The 18,916-nt window shown below is 43.0% G+C and overlaps 1 protein-coding gene across 1 annotated transcript in view; it reads left to right on the forward strand.

Moving 5' to 3' along the window:
* The window catches only part of COL22A1 (collagen type XXII alpha 1 chain), a 180,345-nt gene that overhangs the window by 110,137 nt on the left and 51,292 nt on the right, over nucleotides 1–18,916 (forward strand). Inside the window, exons 22-27 of the mRNA XM_053395231.1 lie at nucleotides 413–466; nucleotides 1,629–1,682; nucleotides 9,024–9,077; nucleotides 15,936–15,989; nucleotides 16,984–17,028; nucleotides 18,022–18,075. Coding sequence (XP_053251206.1) covers nucleotides 413–466; nucleotides 1,629–1,682; nucleotides 9,024–9,077; nucleotides 15,936–15,989; nucleotides 16,984–17,028; nucleotides 18,022–18,075 — 315 coding nt within the window. The remainder of the gene's footprint in view (nucleotides 1–412; nucleotides 467–1,628; nucleotides 1,683–9,023; nucleotides 9,078–15,935; nucleotides 15,990–16,983; nucleotides 17,029–18,021; nucleotides 18,076–18,916) is intronic.

Raw genomic sequence — 18,916 nt, forward strand, 5'->3', positions numbered from 1 at the left:
GGAAGGGAAAGGAGAATGTTAGCCACTTTGAGACTCCTTCAGGTAGTGATAAAGTAGGATATCAAATCCAAACTCTCCTCCTCCTCCTCCTCCTCCTCTTTCTCCTTCTTCAGGTAGGTAGCCGTGTTGGTCTGACACAGTTGAAATATATATAAAAATTAAAAAATAATGTCCAGTAGCACCTTAGAGACAAACTAAGTATGCTCTTTATATTTTTTTTATTTTTTATATATCTATCTGTAGTTTGGCATCTTTATAACTTTTTGCAATAAGTTTTTAAATGTAGGCAGCTGTCCACAGTTGAGCTTCCTCAATTCCCTTGCTCAGATCAATATGATACACTGCTGAAGGAATTCATTTTAGATGCAACATAAAGTAATTTTTTAACCTTCTAATTTTGATTTGTTTACAGGGAGCTCCTGGCCCACGAGGTTCAATAGGCCCTCCTGGAACTCCAGGTATCCCAGTAAGTAATTTGCAACCTTCCCACTCTGACTTGCTCATTTGTTCATATTTTTAAATGTCTTGTGCAGTGATGGATTATGCAGAGTCCTGAATATGCTCAGGTCTGGCTTGTTGGTTTGATTCTCAACCTAGGGTGTGAGAGCTCTTTGGTCCAAACCATGGGCAAGCCCTGGATAAGATGGTGATATCGTTAATGTGAGATGTTTGTTGACACTAAAGCATGGTTCTTGCTTCAGATGCAAAGATCCGAAGTTCCAGACAAGCCCATGCAGCTGATACAAAAGACTCCAGTAGCATGGAAATTCTACTTAAATTTCAAAGGAAAATATGCTCCTTTGTCTTTCAGCCCACTTGGAATGCATGCTTCAGAACTCTAACCTGAGATTCAGGGCTGGGGAAATCTTTGCATCTGCACAGAGGCAGTTTCCCTTGCCTTCAGGGACAGAGGACAACAGACAAAGCTAAATATATGATCTAGAAGAACCAAGCCATGTTCCAAAATTGTGACACCAGTTCCTGAGATACCTTGCAGATCGCTAACATAGCAGTAAACACTAACACCAGTAAAAGGAGATGGAAGGGAATAGAAAACACAGTAAGTGCCAACAGTGGAGGAATGGCAGATGAAGATGATGGACTTTTGGGAGCTAGCTGACCTGACCGGAAGAGTCTGCGACCAGAAGGAGGAGGAGTACCAGGAAGAATGGATGAAATTTAAAGCATATTTAGTTAAATATGTTAAGATAATTTAAATAGAAATACTTGCAAATACCAGATTGGCTTAGGATGTAAATATGTGATTTTATATAATAATATGTTTGAACTTTATATGGAAAGCAAGAAAGAAGTTAATTGACTAAGTAAATTTTATGAGAAATTAGTTTTGGAAAACTGTTACAATGATATACAGTGAAATTCAGCCAGGGGGATTTGAGGAAGTCACCTAACAATTTTAAGAATAGTGGAATAATAACAGTTAGGATTTATTTGTGTTTGTTTGTTTATGAATTTGGAAAATCAATTTTAAAAATTGAAAAAAAAGGAGGTGGAAGGGAACCACAACAAGCTGTCGCGGACACATTGAATATGGAAACTGGTAATTTGCTGATGCATTTCTTCAATTTGATCACTTTGTTTAAATATCTTGTTTTTGTTGTTTGTAGGGCACTCCAGGACCAGAAGGCAAACCAGGACCTGCTGGCTTACAAGGTCAAAGGGTGGGCAATGCTTCTACTTATGCATGCTCCAACTTGTTAGCAGGGGGGAAATGCCTAAATTGTTTGATAGTGTTTAATAGACTAGTGTCAATAATTCTCACTGCCCTCCCTATTTGCCCAAAAGGGGGGAAAGGGGGGGTAATCAGTTATACATATGTTGTTATGTAGACTGTTGTAATCAAAAGTCCAATCTTGATGGAGAGCAAAGTCCCATTTTGAACATTAAAGCCTTTGTTTCTATCTGTGCAGAGAAGGTGACCAGGATGAACAAGCGTTCCTTATAAGGAACAGTTGAGGGAGTTGAGCCTATATGAAGGGCTCCCAGTGTTATTAAATTAATGATTCCTGTTACTTAGCTTTTTCTCCACTTCACCACACGCACACAATTGGGAAAAAGCTAAGCCCTTCATACAAGCTTGCCGTTGATTCAATTTAAAGCAGGCCATCATTGAAAACCCAATTTATAAAAGTCTTTATTAGGGAAATGTAAGATTTTGGAAATGTCTTAGTGGACTTGGATGCAATTGGCAGGAGCCATCCTAATGAAACGGAACATGGGGAAACAGCCTGAAATGAGTGGGGGGAAGGATCTTGCAAAAGAGAAAGCTTTGCTGATCTAAGATGTGGGCTTGAAAAGGAAATGTCTGCATCCATAAAGGGAATGAGTTTTCCCTTGATTCTCTTCTTTTATTGGCAGCTCTTAGGAAGCAGATCTTACCGCATTCAACAAATGAGCACACAGCCCTGTGATTTAGATGACATTCCTATTAATGGCAGCTCCTCTCACAAGATTTGCAGTCTTGAGTCATTAAAAGGCAGCATTCCATCAATGGGCCTCTGACATAACAGAATTCACTTGTCTTAAGAGCCCCCTATGACTGATTTTGCCATTAAGTGTAATGTCTGTGTATTATCCAACATACTGTCAGAAGAGGAGTTTCCATTGAAAGATGAGACATGGGGGAGGCAGCTTCTGTTTTAAATGTGAACAATGTTCAGCAATGCTCAGCATTGTTGTAACCAGGTACATCAATGGTACCTGCATCTAGACCTAGTTGCTTGAGCACATTCATGGCATTGCGACGTCACACACTGGGCTTGCTTGCTGCTGGGGGCTCATCACAGCCCATCACTGATGCCTATCCTCGGCCCTTACAAAACCAAATGTTTCCCAAACCTCATTCCTATTGGGAAGCTGGGTTTGAGAGGCACCATTTACCATCCCCAGAATGCCCCTGATATAATGCTGCCCCTGGGCATTGTGGGGAATATAAATGGTGTTCTACCCAAATGGTCCTTTCACTAAGTCCTATCACTTTCATTTCCAACTGAGAACCTCAATGAAGCTGCCACTTTAATTGCCCACAGTTCTCAAGGGTGATGCTGCGTCAGGGCATTGTGGGAAGTTTCAATAGTGGACCGTTGCTGCCCACTACTGTTGAGTAATCCCATTAGGAAGGCAGAGTTACCACCACAGAGCTCTTTCCTGGTGGCCCCCTCAAACCTACAGCTGGCCTTACTTGAGTGAGAAGCTGGAAGAGGTGAAAGCTACAATCTGGAGTGCAGTGGGGAGAAAAACATTGTTAGCTCTTGAGAGTCCCATGGACTGCAAGAAGATCAAACACATCCATTCTTAAGGAAATCAGCCCTGAGTGCTCACTGGAAGGACAGATCGTAAAGCTGAGGCTCCAGTACTTTGGCCACCTCATGAGAAGAGAAGACTCCCTGGAGAAGACCCTGATGCTGGGAAAGATGGAGGGCACAAGGAGAAGGGGGCGACAGAGGATGAGATGGTTGGATAGTGTTTTCGAGGTTACCAGCATGAGTTTGACCAAACTGCGGGAGGTAGTGGAGGACAGAGGTGCCTGGCGTGCTCTGGTCCATGGGGTCACGAAGAGTCGGACACGACTAAACGACTAAACAACAACAACAACAACAACAACAACAACCCAAATAGAGAAGACATATGAAGTGGGGAGCCACCTGCAATTATGGAAGTCCCCTGTGTATTGGAAAATCTGAGCTTCTACATGGCAGAGACTGTCATGGTTGGAGGTAGCGATGCTTCTGATGGAAATCAAAGGAGGGGAGAGGGCTCGGGTCCTACTTATGGGTTCCCCACGGGCATCTGGAAGGCCACTTTGAGAACCAGGATGCTGGACTGATCCAACGGGCTCTTCTCGCATTCTTATGAATAGAATCATTACCCCCACTTCACACAATTGTCCTCTGACTCATGGAGAGCAAGAATGTCAACAAGGGTAGCAGAGCTGGCAGGCTAATTCCCATCTCCCTAGCGTGATTATTCCAATGCACATCAGAACACCTAATTGGGGCTCTGGAGAATATAGCACTCGCACTGATTTTTTTTACATGGAAATTTTCATTTCTTGTAGCAATTATCAGGGCCTGGTATAATGTTGGTTCTTTCCAAAGATTCATTCCTAGTATAATGGAAGTTTGTCAGCGCACTCATCTGTCAGATATTAGTGGAAGTCATCTACCTGTTGCATCAACCCTGAGCTTTGCGCTTTGGGAATAAAACTTGGCAGAGCAGTCCATCTGGCCCTGGCTGTCAATCTTTGGTATTTTCTTCTAGAAGCATTCACTCTCAGAGACCTGGACATTCAAGGATGGCAATTTTCCTATTTAAATGGGAGGGATTGGCCTGTTTACAGAATGGCCCTTTGGTAGGGATCATCAGGTTCAGAATAACCCAGCTCTCCTTGTTCCTTACTCAACCACAATAGCAAAATAGGAAGCTTATCCATTTGGCTCAATATTGTCAACATCGACCAGCAGCTCTCCAGTTCTTCAGACGGGTCTCTTCCAGTCCTAAATGGAGATGCTGAGGATCAAACCTTAGAACTTTTGCAGGCAAAAGTGCTGTGGATCTGAGACACAGCCTTCCCCATTATAGTTTGCTAACCTACAGTACTGTGCGGTCAATGGACTAGGCTAGACCCACAAATGTTCCCCCAGGACCTTCCCAAAGCCCGGGAACCTTCTGCCTGGCTTAAGGAGGGAGGCACAATGCTCACGCATGACGTCAGGACATCAGAAATCATATGCATGATGTCGGCCCCCCTCACCAATCACCCTCGCAGGCTGGTGCCTCTGGCCCTAACTGTTCCCCTACAGAAAATTTCACCATGCGTCACTGCTAACGTTCTGCATCTAAAGTAGATGGATTTAGACACACATGCAGACATGGCCTTGGGGCCTAGACATGTGTCCAAAATCAGCCATGTACAGTGTTACCCAGAAGTCACTTTTCTCTGTTTTTACAGTGAGGGCACAAGTAAGCACATAGCAAGATGGCGACCCTGATAATGGATGACTTTAGGGGACTTACTCCAGATTCTTAGAACTGTCATAACACTATCCGATTCAGTCCATGTTTCTGCCATCTGGTTAAGAGTTTTCCCATGTGGAATTCATCTTTGGGAGAATGCAACAGTTTGGGCCTCTCCTATATTCATAGCATCACATAATTTATACATACCAAGCTGGACCATTTTTTTTAATTAGTGTTCCTAACTCTCTGGGATCTAAATGTAAATTCACTTTTCTCCTGGCACGATTCCATCCTGCTTTAATAATGGGAATTGTACCAGGTTACCAAGAAGGAAATAATTTAATGAACCCCAAGATAATAAATCCTCATTTAGAAATGAGATGAGACCATCCCTCATAGATTTTAAATCTATACCTGAATGATAAAGTGATTTATTTATTTTATCCCCTTTGCTGCTTCACTCTTCCAAAGCAAAAGGATAGCAGGTAAAATGGCTTGCGAAGAGAGCGGTGCAAAATTCCTTTTTGGAAGGAATATATAATTATTTCCCAAGTTGACGCTGCTCATTTGGAAAGGTAAGCTGTGCAAAATTGCCTCAGACATAAATCCAGCAAAAGAGCACAGATAGGGACGCTCCATGGGCTTGCCAGAAAGTTATTTTCTGATCATCTAATTCCCCCAAACTGGCAATTAGATTTTGCAGTGGCTGAAACATAAATCTTGAGGAATGAGCCACTGTGAAAGCACTCCCTCAGTGAGCTTTCATTAGCTGCCTTGTTCCATTAGCCGCAAGAGAACACAGAAGAACATATCTTGGACCCAGGGCTGGATTAACTGCTAAAGGCAGAAAATTCTGAAGTGCACCGCTGGTTTAGTGTATCCAAGGCTCCATGCATGTCATTTTGCTATCACAGCAGGACTTCTGTTTCCTCTCCTTCACCCACATGCTTCCCAAATAATAATAATAATAATAATAATAATAATAATAATAATAATAATAATTTATTATTTGTACCCCACCCATCTGGCTGGGTTTCCCCAGCCACTCTGGGCTGTTTCCAGCAGAATATTAAAATACAATAGTCCATTAAACATTAAAAGCTTCACTAAACAGGGCTGCCTTCAGATGTCTTCTAAAAGTCTGGTAGTTGTTGTTCTCTTTGACATCTGGTGGGAGGGCGTTCCACAGGGCGGGTGCCACTACCGAGAAGGCCCTCTGCCTGGTTCCCTGTAACTTGGCTTCTCGCAGGGTGGGAACCGCCAGAAGGCCCTCAGAGCTGGACCTTAGCATCCGGGCAGAATGATGGGGGTGGAGACGCTCCTTCAGGTATACTGGACAGAGGCCATTTAGGGCTTTAAAGGTCAGCACCAACACTTTGAATTGTGCTCAGAAATGTGCTCTGGAGGGTTCCCCATCTTGAGGATGCATGGGGGGGGCTGGATAAGGCAGGGACAGGAAAAGGAGCTTCCTTGTGCAGCCAGAAGTCAGTTGTACCAGCTGCACTGCAGCATTCTTCTCTTTCCATCCCCATTTATCCTCATCCCCTTCATCCTTCCCATGATGTCTACTGACTTTTGGCAGGGTGCAGGTACTTAAAATTTTTCCTAACCTGCCAAGGGTAGAAAATTCATTAAACAATTCAACAGTCTAATGAGAGAGAGAAACAAAAACCCTGGAACCAATAAAACAGAGTAAGCAGCAGCAAAATCGGCAACTAATCGACTTTTGGAAGAACTGTTTTAATCCCCCCCCATATGAAAGTAAACATACGTAATTATGGGATGTCTTTGAAAACTTCATGGCAACAGTCGTAAAGGGCCTGTTGATGTTTTTGTGTCATGAATGAGGAAATTTTGTTAGAGTCACATTTTGATGTGAGAATTTTGTGAAAGTAGTCTCAGTTGTGATTCTTGAACTGGTCTTTGACCGTAATAATAAATTTGTTGTTGTTGTTTAGTTGTTTAGTCATGTCCAGCTTTTCGTGACCCCATGGACCAGAGTACTCCAGGCACTCCTTTCTTCCACTGCCTCCCGCAGTTTGGTCAAACTCATGCTGGTAGCTTTGAGAACACTGTCCAACCATCTCGTCCTCTGTCGTCCCCTTCTCCTTGTGCCCTACATCTTTCCCAGCATCAGGGTCTTTTCCAGGGAGTCTTCTCTTCTCATGAGGTGGCCAAAGTATTGGAGCCTCAGCTTAAGGATCTGTCCTTCCAGGGAGCACTCAGGGCTGATTTCCTTAAGAATGGAGAGGTTTGATCTTCTTGCAGTTCATGGGACTCTCAAGACTCTCCTCCAGCACCAGAATTCAAAAGCATCAATTCTTCGGTGATCAGCCTTCTTGATGGTCCAGCTCTCACTTCCATACATATTATTGATGTGAGCGTACCTGATTCAAACTTCCTGAACTGAATGTATGGAAACAGCTATCCTTCATAATTCAGATGTGTCCCAATTTTGCAATGTAGTTCGACTTCTGGTTGGCCGGTGTGAGAACAGGATGTTGATCTAGATGGGACATCAGCACAATTTCGGCAGGCTCCTTTTGCGTTCTGTAAATGTCTGGTTGATGGTCTGAGTTTAACAAAGAGTAAAAATATAATTGCCAGGGAAGGTAAATCGTATTTGTTTCAAAAACAACATATATTTCTGACTGTCAGGTTGCCTCCTGTTTATTTAAAGGGTACATTCATAGGCTCTGAGTAGCACAACATAATTGCCAGCTTTGTCTATCTTGCTCTCAGGCAGGATATCATTTTGTACTGTGTTACATCTACAGGTATAATTTTTCCTGGGGAGTCTCTTCAGTTGCATTCTAGAAAGAGATCGTTTATATAATCTGGCAGATCTATGTATCTTTATTATTATTTGTTAAGCTCTCCCCAGGATTGGGACTTGTGATAGAGAGCTATTGTTGCTGCCTGCTTTTCGAGGGTAATCAGATGTTCTGTTCAGGGCAATCTTTTGTTCTTCCCAAAAATGCACAGAAGGTTAAGAAATTAAAAACACAAAAAGGGCCTGCTGAATCAGGCCAATTGGCCCATCTAGCTCAGCATAGAATCATAGAGTTGGAAGGGACCCTGAGGAACATTGAGTTCAACCCCCTGTAATGCAGGAATATGCAGCTGTCCCAAACAGGGAATTGAACTTGCAACTTTGGCATTATCAGCACCATGCCCAAAACCCAGTGGTTCTCAACCTGTGGGTCCCCAGATGTTGTTGGACTACAACTCCCATCATCCCTGAGCCCTGGCCTTGCTAGCTAGGGGTGATGGGAGTTGTAGTTCAACAACATCTGGGGACCCACAGGTTGAGAAAGGCTGCCCTAACCAAATGAGCTAGCATCATCCTGTTCTCACACCGGCCAACCACATTCCTTTAGGAAGCCCACAAGCAGGAAATGAGCTCAACAGCCATCTTGCCCGCTGTGATTCCCAGCAACTGGAAGTCCCAGAATACCGGCTCCCACTGTGGAAGTAGAACATAGCTATAGTAGCTGCTGATAGCCTTGTCCTCCATGAAAAGAGAAAGGTTCAGCAAGAAGAAGGTGTAGACTGGTGACAATCAATTTAAAACACAAGTATTTTGTGTGTGGACTTTTGGTACATTCTTTCACAAGTCCTGCAAAACCTGGACAGAAATGGCCTTTGACTGAGCACCAACCAGGCTGAAACAGGATGGAAATAGCTGCTTGGCCTGTCTCTGTGTTATTGATGATGTGTGTGTTCAGTGCCCGATTTTGTAGTCGTTTTAACAATGCCATTTTTGAAGTTGGTGTAATTTTTGTGTGAATCACCTCGGGGACCATCATGGGAGAAAATGGGCTCTGTCAGAGTGGCATAATATCTATGGTATCTGTCTGTCTCTCCGTTCGTCTGTCTCGTGAACCTCATGAACACAAGATGTCTTAGTACCATAGAAACTGAAGACAGAAAAGTTCATTTTATTTATTTTTCTGAGACAGAGTAATCAAACCAAGAACTGGGCTTGTGTGTCATCTCTTGATGTGGTTAGTAACTTTTTAAAAATTCTGTTTCATTTTCAGGGTAAGAAGGGTGATGTTGGTGTTCCAGGAGTTGATGGATTGCCTGGACCTCCGGTAACTAAATGGCATAAATTATACACTTATTTTCAAAAGACCTGACTTTTCATTTGGTGTCCAAGGAGAGCCAGCAAACCCATGCTCTCAGGAGTTACATTTATAATATATATCTTATAACTAGCCTTGCTATGCTATGCTAGTTATTGGGGCAGAAAATGCTGATAAAGCATTCAATTTAGCATTCACCCATTCCAGCTTGCAATTTGCTGTTAATTCAGAGTGCACAGAACTCAAAGCCAAGGTATGGTAACTGGAAAGCTCCTTTGTTTCCCCTCCTTTCAGGCCAGCATTGGAGTATAAAAGGTATACTGACCTTTTCCTACCCCATGCTTACCCTAGTTTATGCACATCTCCCTTTCCCCAAAACATTCGAAGAAATTTCAATGGAAGCCAAACCAAGTAATAATAATAATAATAATAATTTATTATTTATACCCCGCCCATCTGGCTGGACTTCCCCAGCCACTCTGGGCGGCTTCCAACAAAATATTAAAATACAGCAATGCATCAAACATTAAAAGCTTCCCTAAACAGGGCTGCCTTCAGATGTCGTCTAAGAGTCTGGTAGTTGTTGTTCTCTTTGACATCTGGTGGGAGGGCATTCCACAGGGCGGGCGCCACTACCGAGAAGGCCCTCTGCCTGGTTCCCTGTAACTTGGCTTCTTGCAGCGAGGGAACCGCCAGAAGGCCCTCGGCACTGGACCCCAGGGCTGGACGACAGGGGTGGAGATGCTCCTTCAGATATACTGGACTGAGGCCGTTTAGGGCTTTCAATGTCAGCACCAACACTTTGAATTGTGCTCGGAAACGTACTGGGAGCCAGTGTAGGTCTTTCAAGACCGGTGTTATATGGTCTCGGCAGCTGCTCCCAGTCACCAGTCTATCCGCCACATTCTGGATTAAATGTGGAAATGAAATAAATTTGTGGTTGGAAAGACAAGCATCACCGAGGTCCATTAATAAGCGATTTGACCTGGTGCTGCCTCTCAAATGTACTTTCCTCTTCAAGCTTGCTCCTACCTGCCATGTAATATCATGTAGAAGCACCAGAAAGACAAGTTCCTACTTAGTGGCGATGTTAGTGTGTTGCCATAGCAACAACCAAGCATCCTCTGGCAGCTTAAAGATGAAGGCTGGACTCCTAAGAGTACTTACCTGAAAGCAAGGCCCATGAACTGTGATTCCTGCAGGAGGCTGAACCAGATGAAAATTTGGGTCCCTGTCCAACTCTACAATTCTATGCTTCTACGATGTTCTGAACTCAGTGGGTCTTACTTCTGAGTAGCCACCCAGAAGATTGTACTTCAGCATGTAGATGGTGCCATAAGGTTTCATAAGCCAGAGAATGTGATGAAGTGAACTTTCTGGACCATAAGAGTTTATGCCACCATAAAAGCATAATCTTTAAGGTTCCACAAGACTCTTTACTGTTTTTTCCTAAAAGGAGAGTACATCAAAATAAGAACAAAAAAACAAAAGGAGTGGGGAAAGCTTACAATTCATGATGTAGAAAAATGCTTGAACATTGTTTGTGCATGTTGTTTGTGTTTAAATATGTATATATGATGATGATTTGATTCAGGTCACAGCGCTGGAAAGCAACAAAAATGAAAATAAAAGCTTTTCAGCACGAGGTGAAGAAATCACAAATTTCTACCCTTCCATTAAGTCACAAATTTAAACAAATGGCTCCTTGCCTTTTTGCCGAAAACTTGCTCTGCTCTCCAGAGGGAACTGCTATGTAGAAATACAGTCATGTTCCACATACTGATAGCCTCTGGGCACTTCTGGGTACTCTTGTTTTGTTTTTTGTTTAGTAGAGAAAGCTATTTATTTTCTGAAATAATGTTGGCCCACGGCTCATGAGGCCACCTCGCTTAATAATCTGGGACTTGGCTCAGTTGTGATATTATGAAGCAAACACTTAAGATGATTAAAAAGGCAAAGGAGTCAGCTGCACCGGGCTGTTGCTGTGTAATGGCCGAGTATTTAGCATTTTGCTGTAATTTTCCAGCTATTATATTAGTGTCCAAGGCCAGTTTTGAGCAGACAATACCTATTGTGCTTGCCGTGTTTTTCCATTAGCATAAGCATCCAAGGACCTCACAAATTTAGCACTGTTGCTTCAGTTCAAATTCCCGTGTGTGTGTGTGTGTGTGTGTGTGTGTGTGTGTGTAAAGGAAGATTTGCATTTTAGGCCAACATGGGGATGAAAGGGACCTTTAAAACAAAGAAGTTTGCCGCTGATTTACCTTCTGGTCCTATGCATGTTTACTTAGAAGTAAGCTTCTGAAGTCTTCAGTTCTTTTTCTTCCTCTCCTTCTCCTCTTCCTCCTCTTCCTATTATTAATATTAACCTACCAATCTGAGGTCCCACAGCAAGTTGCAACAATTAAAACACAATATTTAAAAGAGTTTTAAACAACTCTTTTCAATTGCAGTAATGAGGTGTGTCCTAAAAATACACATCTCAAGTGTCAAAAGCGAGAGTTAAGAGGTTAATGGGGGGAAAGCCCCATCTGAGTGAGTAAGACTTTCTTCTGGGTATGTATGGTTGCGCTGTAGGATTCTTTTGGGACCTAATGGGACGTCCTGTCCTTTTCCCTTTTCCTTTCCCCCTATTATTCCTAGTCAAAGGTTTTGTGTAAATGGATGGCTCCTCCATAAGTGTAGCACAAATGCCTTTTGACATTTACAGCGTGCCAACATTCTGCAGGTGCAAGTTAACATATTTGCCTGAGCCTCCATGGAATTGTGTGCCATCTGTCCTATATTTTATTATAATTTTCCATCAAGTCATTCTCTTTGTCCTTTGCCTACCCTTTTCCAATGTATAACCCCATATTCCATCCAGAGTTTCTTTACTGTTTAATACAACAGTCAGCAGACTGTTTAATACAATATGTGTTCATTTTATCAACCCTACCTATTTTGGAAACCATTCCTTTCTTCGCCTGTGTTGACAATTCTTAAAATCCAACTTCTTTCCTTAATCTGTTTCCAGTTAGCATGCTTCCTATGCGGACCCACAGCTGAAACTATCTTATATGACCGATTTTCTAACCAACTCCTGTTATGAACAAATACAATCACTTTAGAACCAGGGTTATATCCAGCAGAGTTCTACTCAGACGAGATGTACTGAAATGAATTGTATATTAATTCCAATTGGCTTTCCTGGCAAAACCCAATACCTAGGGAGGAATTCAATACCACCCTAATTTAGAGTTGTTCAGTGGTGCACTAGTTGCACTGGTGAGATGGTTTGCACAAGGCAAGGCAGCAAAAAGCTAGCATGGTTCTTGTGGCTGGTTGCACACAACATATTTTTGCAGACCTATTGCTTCCTGCTGCACAAGCTGTTTCTCAAGAAATTTCCACTAGCACATCTGTTGCACGGGATCTCATAATTCCATCCTTACAGTAGCACAACAGCTGGGAGCCAGGGAACATAGGATCTGGGACCTTACATCCTAAGAGGACAGGAGTTTCCCCTGTTTGATGCATATTTGTTTCAATAAGGTTTGCTCAGAAAATTCAAATATAATGGCTTATTCCAGATTGTTCTGTAAAAAAAATTGCAAATGTTAGGGTCTTTCCAATGGTTGGCTTAACAAATGCATAATTGCTGCTCTGGTGGTGGTAGGGCACTGGAGAATTTATTTAAGAAATCTTGCTAGTTTGATTGAAACCAGGAGTATAACATGATGACTTAGGGAATCACAGTTGATTAATCTAATGAGTGGCGATCAAAAGGATTTGTAGCTCAATGGTACAGCATCCATTTTCCTTGCAGAAGGTCTTAGGCTCGATCCTTGACATCTCCTAGTAGGGCCTGGAGTGGTGTAGTGGTTAAGAGCGGTGGACTCGTAATCTGGTGAACCGGGTTCGCTGCCCCACTCCTCCATCTGAAGCTGCTGGGTGACCTTGGGCTAGGCACACTTCTCTGAAGTCTCTCAGCCTCACTCACCTCACAGAGTGTTTGTTGTGGGGGAGGAAGGGAAAGGAGATTGTTAGGCGCTTTGAGACTCCTTCGGGTAATGATAAAGTGGAATATCAAATCCAAACTCTTCTTCTTCGAGAGGATCCTGTCTGAAACCTTGGATCCTCAGGGGAAATAATGAACTAGACTGGACCAATGGTCTGGCTCAGGTTAAGGACCTTTCCCCCTATGTTCTAACAAATTGATTAAATCAGCACAAATTAAATTTACATAAGACTACTAGCCCCTCCTGCATGAAAGTGAATGTTCCTGCATCTCATATTACTGGCATGCCATCAGCAGTTTTTTAAAATAACTATAGATGAAAAAATATTGTTAAAGTATTGCCTGATTAACTGGAAATGCTAAACTTTTTAGCTGATTAAAAAAAGATTTACATTTATCACCGCAGCAATGTATTAATCATGCATTGCAGCCCTAATTGAAGCTCTTTTGGCTTCCCTTGAAATTCATTGAATGTTTCTCCTTACACAGAAGCCTCCCAGTTTCATTCAGTTTTTCTTTTTCTTTCAGTGGGAAGTGTAGTTCTAAGACGCATCAAGTCTTCGCCGCCCTCAGATTCCAAAAAGGGCATTTGGCTCTAGGGGGAAATAGGTGACACCATCAGTACAGTCAATGAGCAAATAGAATCAGTGCTTCCTACAGCTGCCATAGAAGTGTCTAAACCCCAACTTCCAGAAACCTTATTGGATAACTAAGTTCTCATTGCTTCCATGCGAGGATCCTCAAAATTCAACTTCAGATTTTAAATTCATCACATTTCACGGCATTTCTAATGCTGACATCCTATTCCTAGCAAGTGCTTCAGTCTTAAGAAAGTGTATTCTTTCTTTGGTGATTGCTCCTAGCCGAGTAAGATTGTCTTCCATCAACACGGTTTTAACAATGAGTCCGTAAGTGACTGTGGAGGCCAATTCTGGATCCACACGTCCTTCCACAGTGGGGACATTCGTTTCCGGGCGGGAGTTGATCACGGTGTGGATTTGCCAAGCGTGCCTTCCTCTTAGCACATTTCTCCCTTGCGTCCTGAGTTTGAGTGTCTTCAAAGCCCATGACACCTTTGGTAAAGGCTGTTCTCCAACTGGAGCACTCACAGGCAAGTGTTTCCCAATTGTCGGTGTTTATACTACATTTAAAAAAAAAAATTGCCTTGAGACAGTCTTTAAACCTCTTTTGTTGACCACCAGCATTATGCTTTCTATTTTTAAGTTCAGAATAGAGTAGTTGCTTTGGAAGATGATATTCAGGCATCTGCACAACATGACCAGTGTAACAAAGTTGATGTTGAAGAATCATTGCTTCAACACTGGTGATCTTCTTCCTGTACACTGACATTGGTTTGCTTGTGATGTGTAAAAGTGTATTACACTGAGTCAGCCAACTGGTCCAATTGAGTTCATTATTATCTACAACTTGGGTTTCCAGCCGTATTGGACTACAATTCTCATCATCCCTGACCAGTGGTCCTGCTAGCTAGGGATGATGGGAGTTGTAGTCCACAAACAGCTGGCGACCAAAGTTTGGGGAACCCTAGTCTACATTGACTAGCAGTGACTTTCCATGGTTTCAGGCAGAAATTTCTACCATCTAGCTCAGTATTGTATACAATGACTAGCAGTTACTCTCTGGAATGTCAGAAGACTTTCCCAACCCTACTTGGAGAAGCCAGGAACTGAACCTGGGATCTTGTGCATGCTCTGCCGCTGAGCTACAGCCCTCTTATGCATATAACATATTTTCAGTACTCAAAACTATCATACTATTTTCATCACTATAACTTTCCCTCCTCCATTGTGTGTCTCTCTGTGTGTGCTTGTTTCAGTTTTGTTTCCATTCCTGGTCCCTTTGCTCCCTCTAGTGACAAGATGCTCTAAAGCATCTAAATAGTTTGCACATCTTCTCAGTCTCCGGAGTCAGCTCCTACTATTCCACCCTTCCCCGTCCTGTCTCCATTTTATTTTATTCTGTCTAATTCAAGGGTAGGGTACCTTATATCCTGAACCCTGGAGGGCCAAATTTGGCAGGTGGCCAAGACCCTCGACACACACATACACAAACCCAACAGACGATGCTGTACTTTGAAGTTCCAACTATTGGGACTTCAAATCACAGTGTAGCACTCTTCGAAAGTCCTTTTACTGGTGAGTGGAGGTTACATCCAGATGTTTGGGCTGTGCACACCATTTCCCTCTCAGCTGATATCAACCCCCTCCATCAGAATACCATCATCTGTCTGGCAGGTGGCCATGGTTTCTTCTTCCTCTTTTTAATGATCTCATAAGCCAGATTTGACACACACACCCTGGCGCAAAAATTGTCCTCTGGGGTGGAGAACCTGGGATTTGAGGCACTTTCAAACCTTCTTTTTCACTTAGACCAAGGGTGCAGTACCTCCACCCTTGGTGTGATTTCAAAAGGGGGAGGTTTGAATGTGCCCCAAACCCTGAGCCCCTCACCGCTCCATCATCTGTTAATTTTATGGAAATTATTCATCATGAACAGACTAGGTTGCTAGCGTGCTACTGCAATCAAGTTAGAAAACACAAGGTGAAAATGGAATGCAATAATTTTTATGGTATAGGACTATAAAACCAACTGAACGAATATTTATGCCTGTATATTCCAAAGTATTATGTTGTGCTTGACTCTTTTGTAATGTAAGCTACCTTGATAGAGTTTGCTCTCTGAGGTGGCCTATAAGTCTTTAAACAGGAACCATTCAAGGAAGAAACTTAAGAGGTGGGACTTTTTCCACCAAAGAGCTGTAGTGATGTTGAAAGCAGTATTACTTGAATTTCCCTCCTGACATATGGCTGCTTAAGGATTTTGATGTATATTTTTTTCCCTCACAGGGTCCTCCAGGACCACCTGGAGTCGCTGGTCCTCCTGGGATTGCCGGCCCCCCAGTAAGAAATTTTCATTCATAAAAATTCATAAGGGCATCCTTCTGCTGCTTTAGATACAAAAGCAGCCCTCGTATGAGGCTGTTTTGAGTGGCAGATATTGGGTGTGGTTATGGGTGCCATGGTAAATAGGGAGAGCTCAGCCTATTTCAATCTTCATTATATGTCCATTTCCTGCAGAGGTTTTTTTTTTCAAAGTTCCAAAACTTTGTATTTAAATTGCATGCATTCCCCCTAAATACAGTCATACCTCGGGTTGAAGTAACTTCAGGATGAGTATTTTCGGGTTGCGCTCCGTGGCGCCCCAGAAGTAACAGAGCGTGTTACTTCTGGGTTTTGCCGCTCGCGCATGCGCAGACGGTCAAAATGACGTCATGTGCATGTGCGGAAGTGGCGAATCGCGATGTGCAGCCGTGGGTTGCGTTCGCTTCAGGATGCGAACGGGGCTCCGGAACGGATCCCGTTCGCATCCAGAGGTACCACTGTATATGCTTTTTTGCCTGCACTTTCACATAAAGCACAAATGTTAATGTCCTAAAATATGTGTTACCCCCATAAGATACCCATGTTAAAATGCACATGTCGGGGGTAGACAGACTTCAGTCTTGTAGGATCCCCATTCCCACAAAAAAATCCCTGAGATCCCCTAATTAGAACCTGGTGCAAAAGATTTGTGGTTGGAATTCAATAATTCTGGATTCAGAAATAATTTGTGATTGATTACCATATGTGAACAATCCTTCTTTGCAAAAATGCACCCCTGGTTACCCCCAAGCTTTCTCCATTGCCATAATTTTGGTGGCAGAAGGAGTCGATTTGTTACTGCTATTGTTACAGAGTTGCAAGCCAGAAACTTTTGCTAACCTTTTGCCAGAGCATTCAGATCTACCTTCTTTTCAACCAGCAAGCTATTTCTGCATGGATGGTTGGTACTGGGTGGCAAAAAAGATGGCACTACAACTAATTGATATCTTTCTGTTTGCTGTGACTGTTCTAGGGGCTACCAGGAGAAATGGGGAGAAATGGACTGCCTGGACCACCTGTAAGTGCTTGTGGGTTGTTGTTTTTCTACAGGATACGTTCTAGAAAACATGCATGCATTCAGAGTTAGATATATTGTAATTCTGGTTCTGGATCCTGTATCTTTTGAGTTTAGGAAAAGAAATGTGTGTGTTTCTGTGTGTGTGTTCAGGGAGGGGTAAAATAAGCCCTCCCATTCACTTCTCCCCCTTTGCTAATAGCCTTAGAACCCACCTCTGCCCGCAAATTTCATCCAGTTCTGTCAAGAGATTTAGAAGCTTATTGGCATCGCCTTCAAATTTATTTCCAATAACCAAATAAATAAATAAAACTCAAAACATTTAAGGCACCTAAGATAGAGAGGGAAAACCCTGCAACTATTTGTCGTTTTGGCAGGCTTTGTATACCTAAAAAGGTGTAACATACCATCAAATTTCATGGAATTCTCTTGCAAGTTTTAAAAAACACAAGTAATTTGTGTGTTTCCCCTTCAAATCACCAGAGAAAACCTTGGATTTTTTTTAATGTGAGGTTCCAAATCAGACCTTAGATGGAGTGGATAATGCCCCCAACAGCCATTGAATCAACTAGCTTTTGAACTGCCAGATTCAGGTTCAAATAGAGTATTTTCTTTGGTGTACTTCCCGAGAACTTAATATATAATACCTTCATGAAAGTTTTGCTTTGTGTATGTGTGTGTGCTTTGTTTTACTTGTACCTTTGGCATGGCTGACATCTAGTGGTCTTTCCTGAGATTACTCTGTTAAAGCTACATCATTGATGCAAAATGTGACCCTCCTAAACATGTTCAATTGTAGCTCTTTGAAAGGAGTAGGGAGTGCTTTATAATGTATGGCATGAATGTGTGGCCTTAGTCTAATCTAGGATGGTGTTTTCATGTCTTACAAAAATCACCTGCATTTCTCCATTTCTTTTATTTTGGATTTGTGGGTTTACTCTTGTTTCTCCTGGCTATGCTGCATTTATCTAAGTTTTGTTCCCTCCCTCTTTTTAGGGTTTACCTGGGAAACCTGGCCTGGATGGCTTACCTGGGCTGCCTGGCTCAAAAGTAAGTGAAGCTGGTGTAAAGTTGCTTTGCCTAACCCTGGCAGAGGGAAAACAAGCCTCTGGTGTGATGGTTAGAGTGTTGGACTATGACCTGGGAGACCAGGGTTCGAATCCCCACTCTGTCATGAAGCTCACTGGGGCACGCCACCATCTCTTAGCCTAACCTACCTCAGAGGGTTGATGTGAGGATGAAATGAGGAGGAGAACCATGTAGACTACCTTGAGCTCCTTGGTAGATAAAGGTAAAGGTAAAGGGACCCCTGACCATTAGGTCCAGTCGCAGATGTCTCTGGGGTTCCGGCGCTCATCTCTCTTTATTGGCCGAGAGAGCTGGCGTACAGCTTCCGGGTCATGTGGCCAGCATGACTAAGCCACTTCTGGTGAACCAGAGCAGCGCACGGAAACACCATTTACCTTCCTGCCGGAGTGGTACCTATTTATCTACTTGCACTTGACGTGCTTTCGAACTGCTAGGTTGGCAGGAGCAGAGACAGAACAACGGGAGCTCACCCCGTCGCAGGGATTCGAACTGCTGACCTTCTGATCAGCAAGTCCTAGGCTCAGTGGTTTAATCCACAGCGCCACCCACGTCCCACCTTGGTAGATAGAGGTGGAATATAAATATAATAAAATAAATAGATAAAATAGCATTCTTTGCTGGATTTCCAGGCCGCATGACTAAGATGAATGGGCTTAGGATTCAGTTTAAAGGTAAAGGGACCCCTGACCATTAGGTCCAGTCATGGCCGACTTTGGGGTTGCGGCGCTCATCTTGCTTTATTGGCGAAGGGAGCCGGCGTACAGCTTCCAGGTCATGTGGCCAGCATAACTAAGCTGCTTCT

Source organism: Podarcis raffonei, chromosome 7 (assembly GCF_027172205.1).
Source record: "Podarcis raffonei isolate rPodRaf1 chromosome 7, rPodRaf1.pri, whole genome shotgun sequence".
NCBI classification, from domain to species: Eukaryota; Metazoa; Chordata; class Lepidosauria; order Squamata; family Lacertidae; genus Podarcis; species Podarcis raffonei.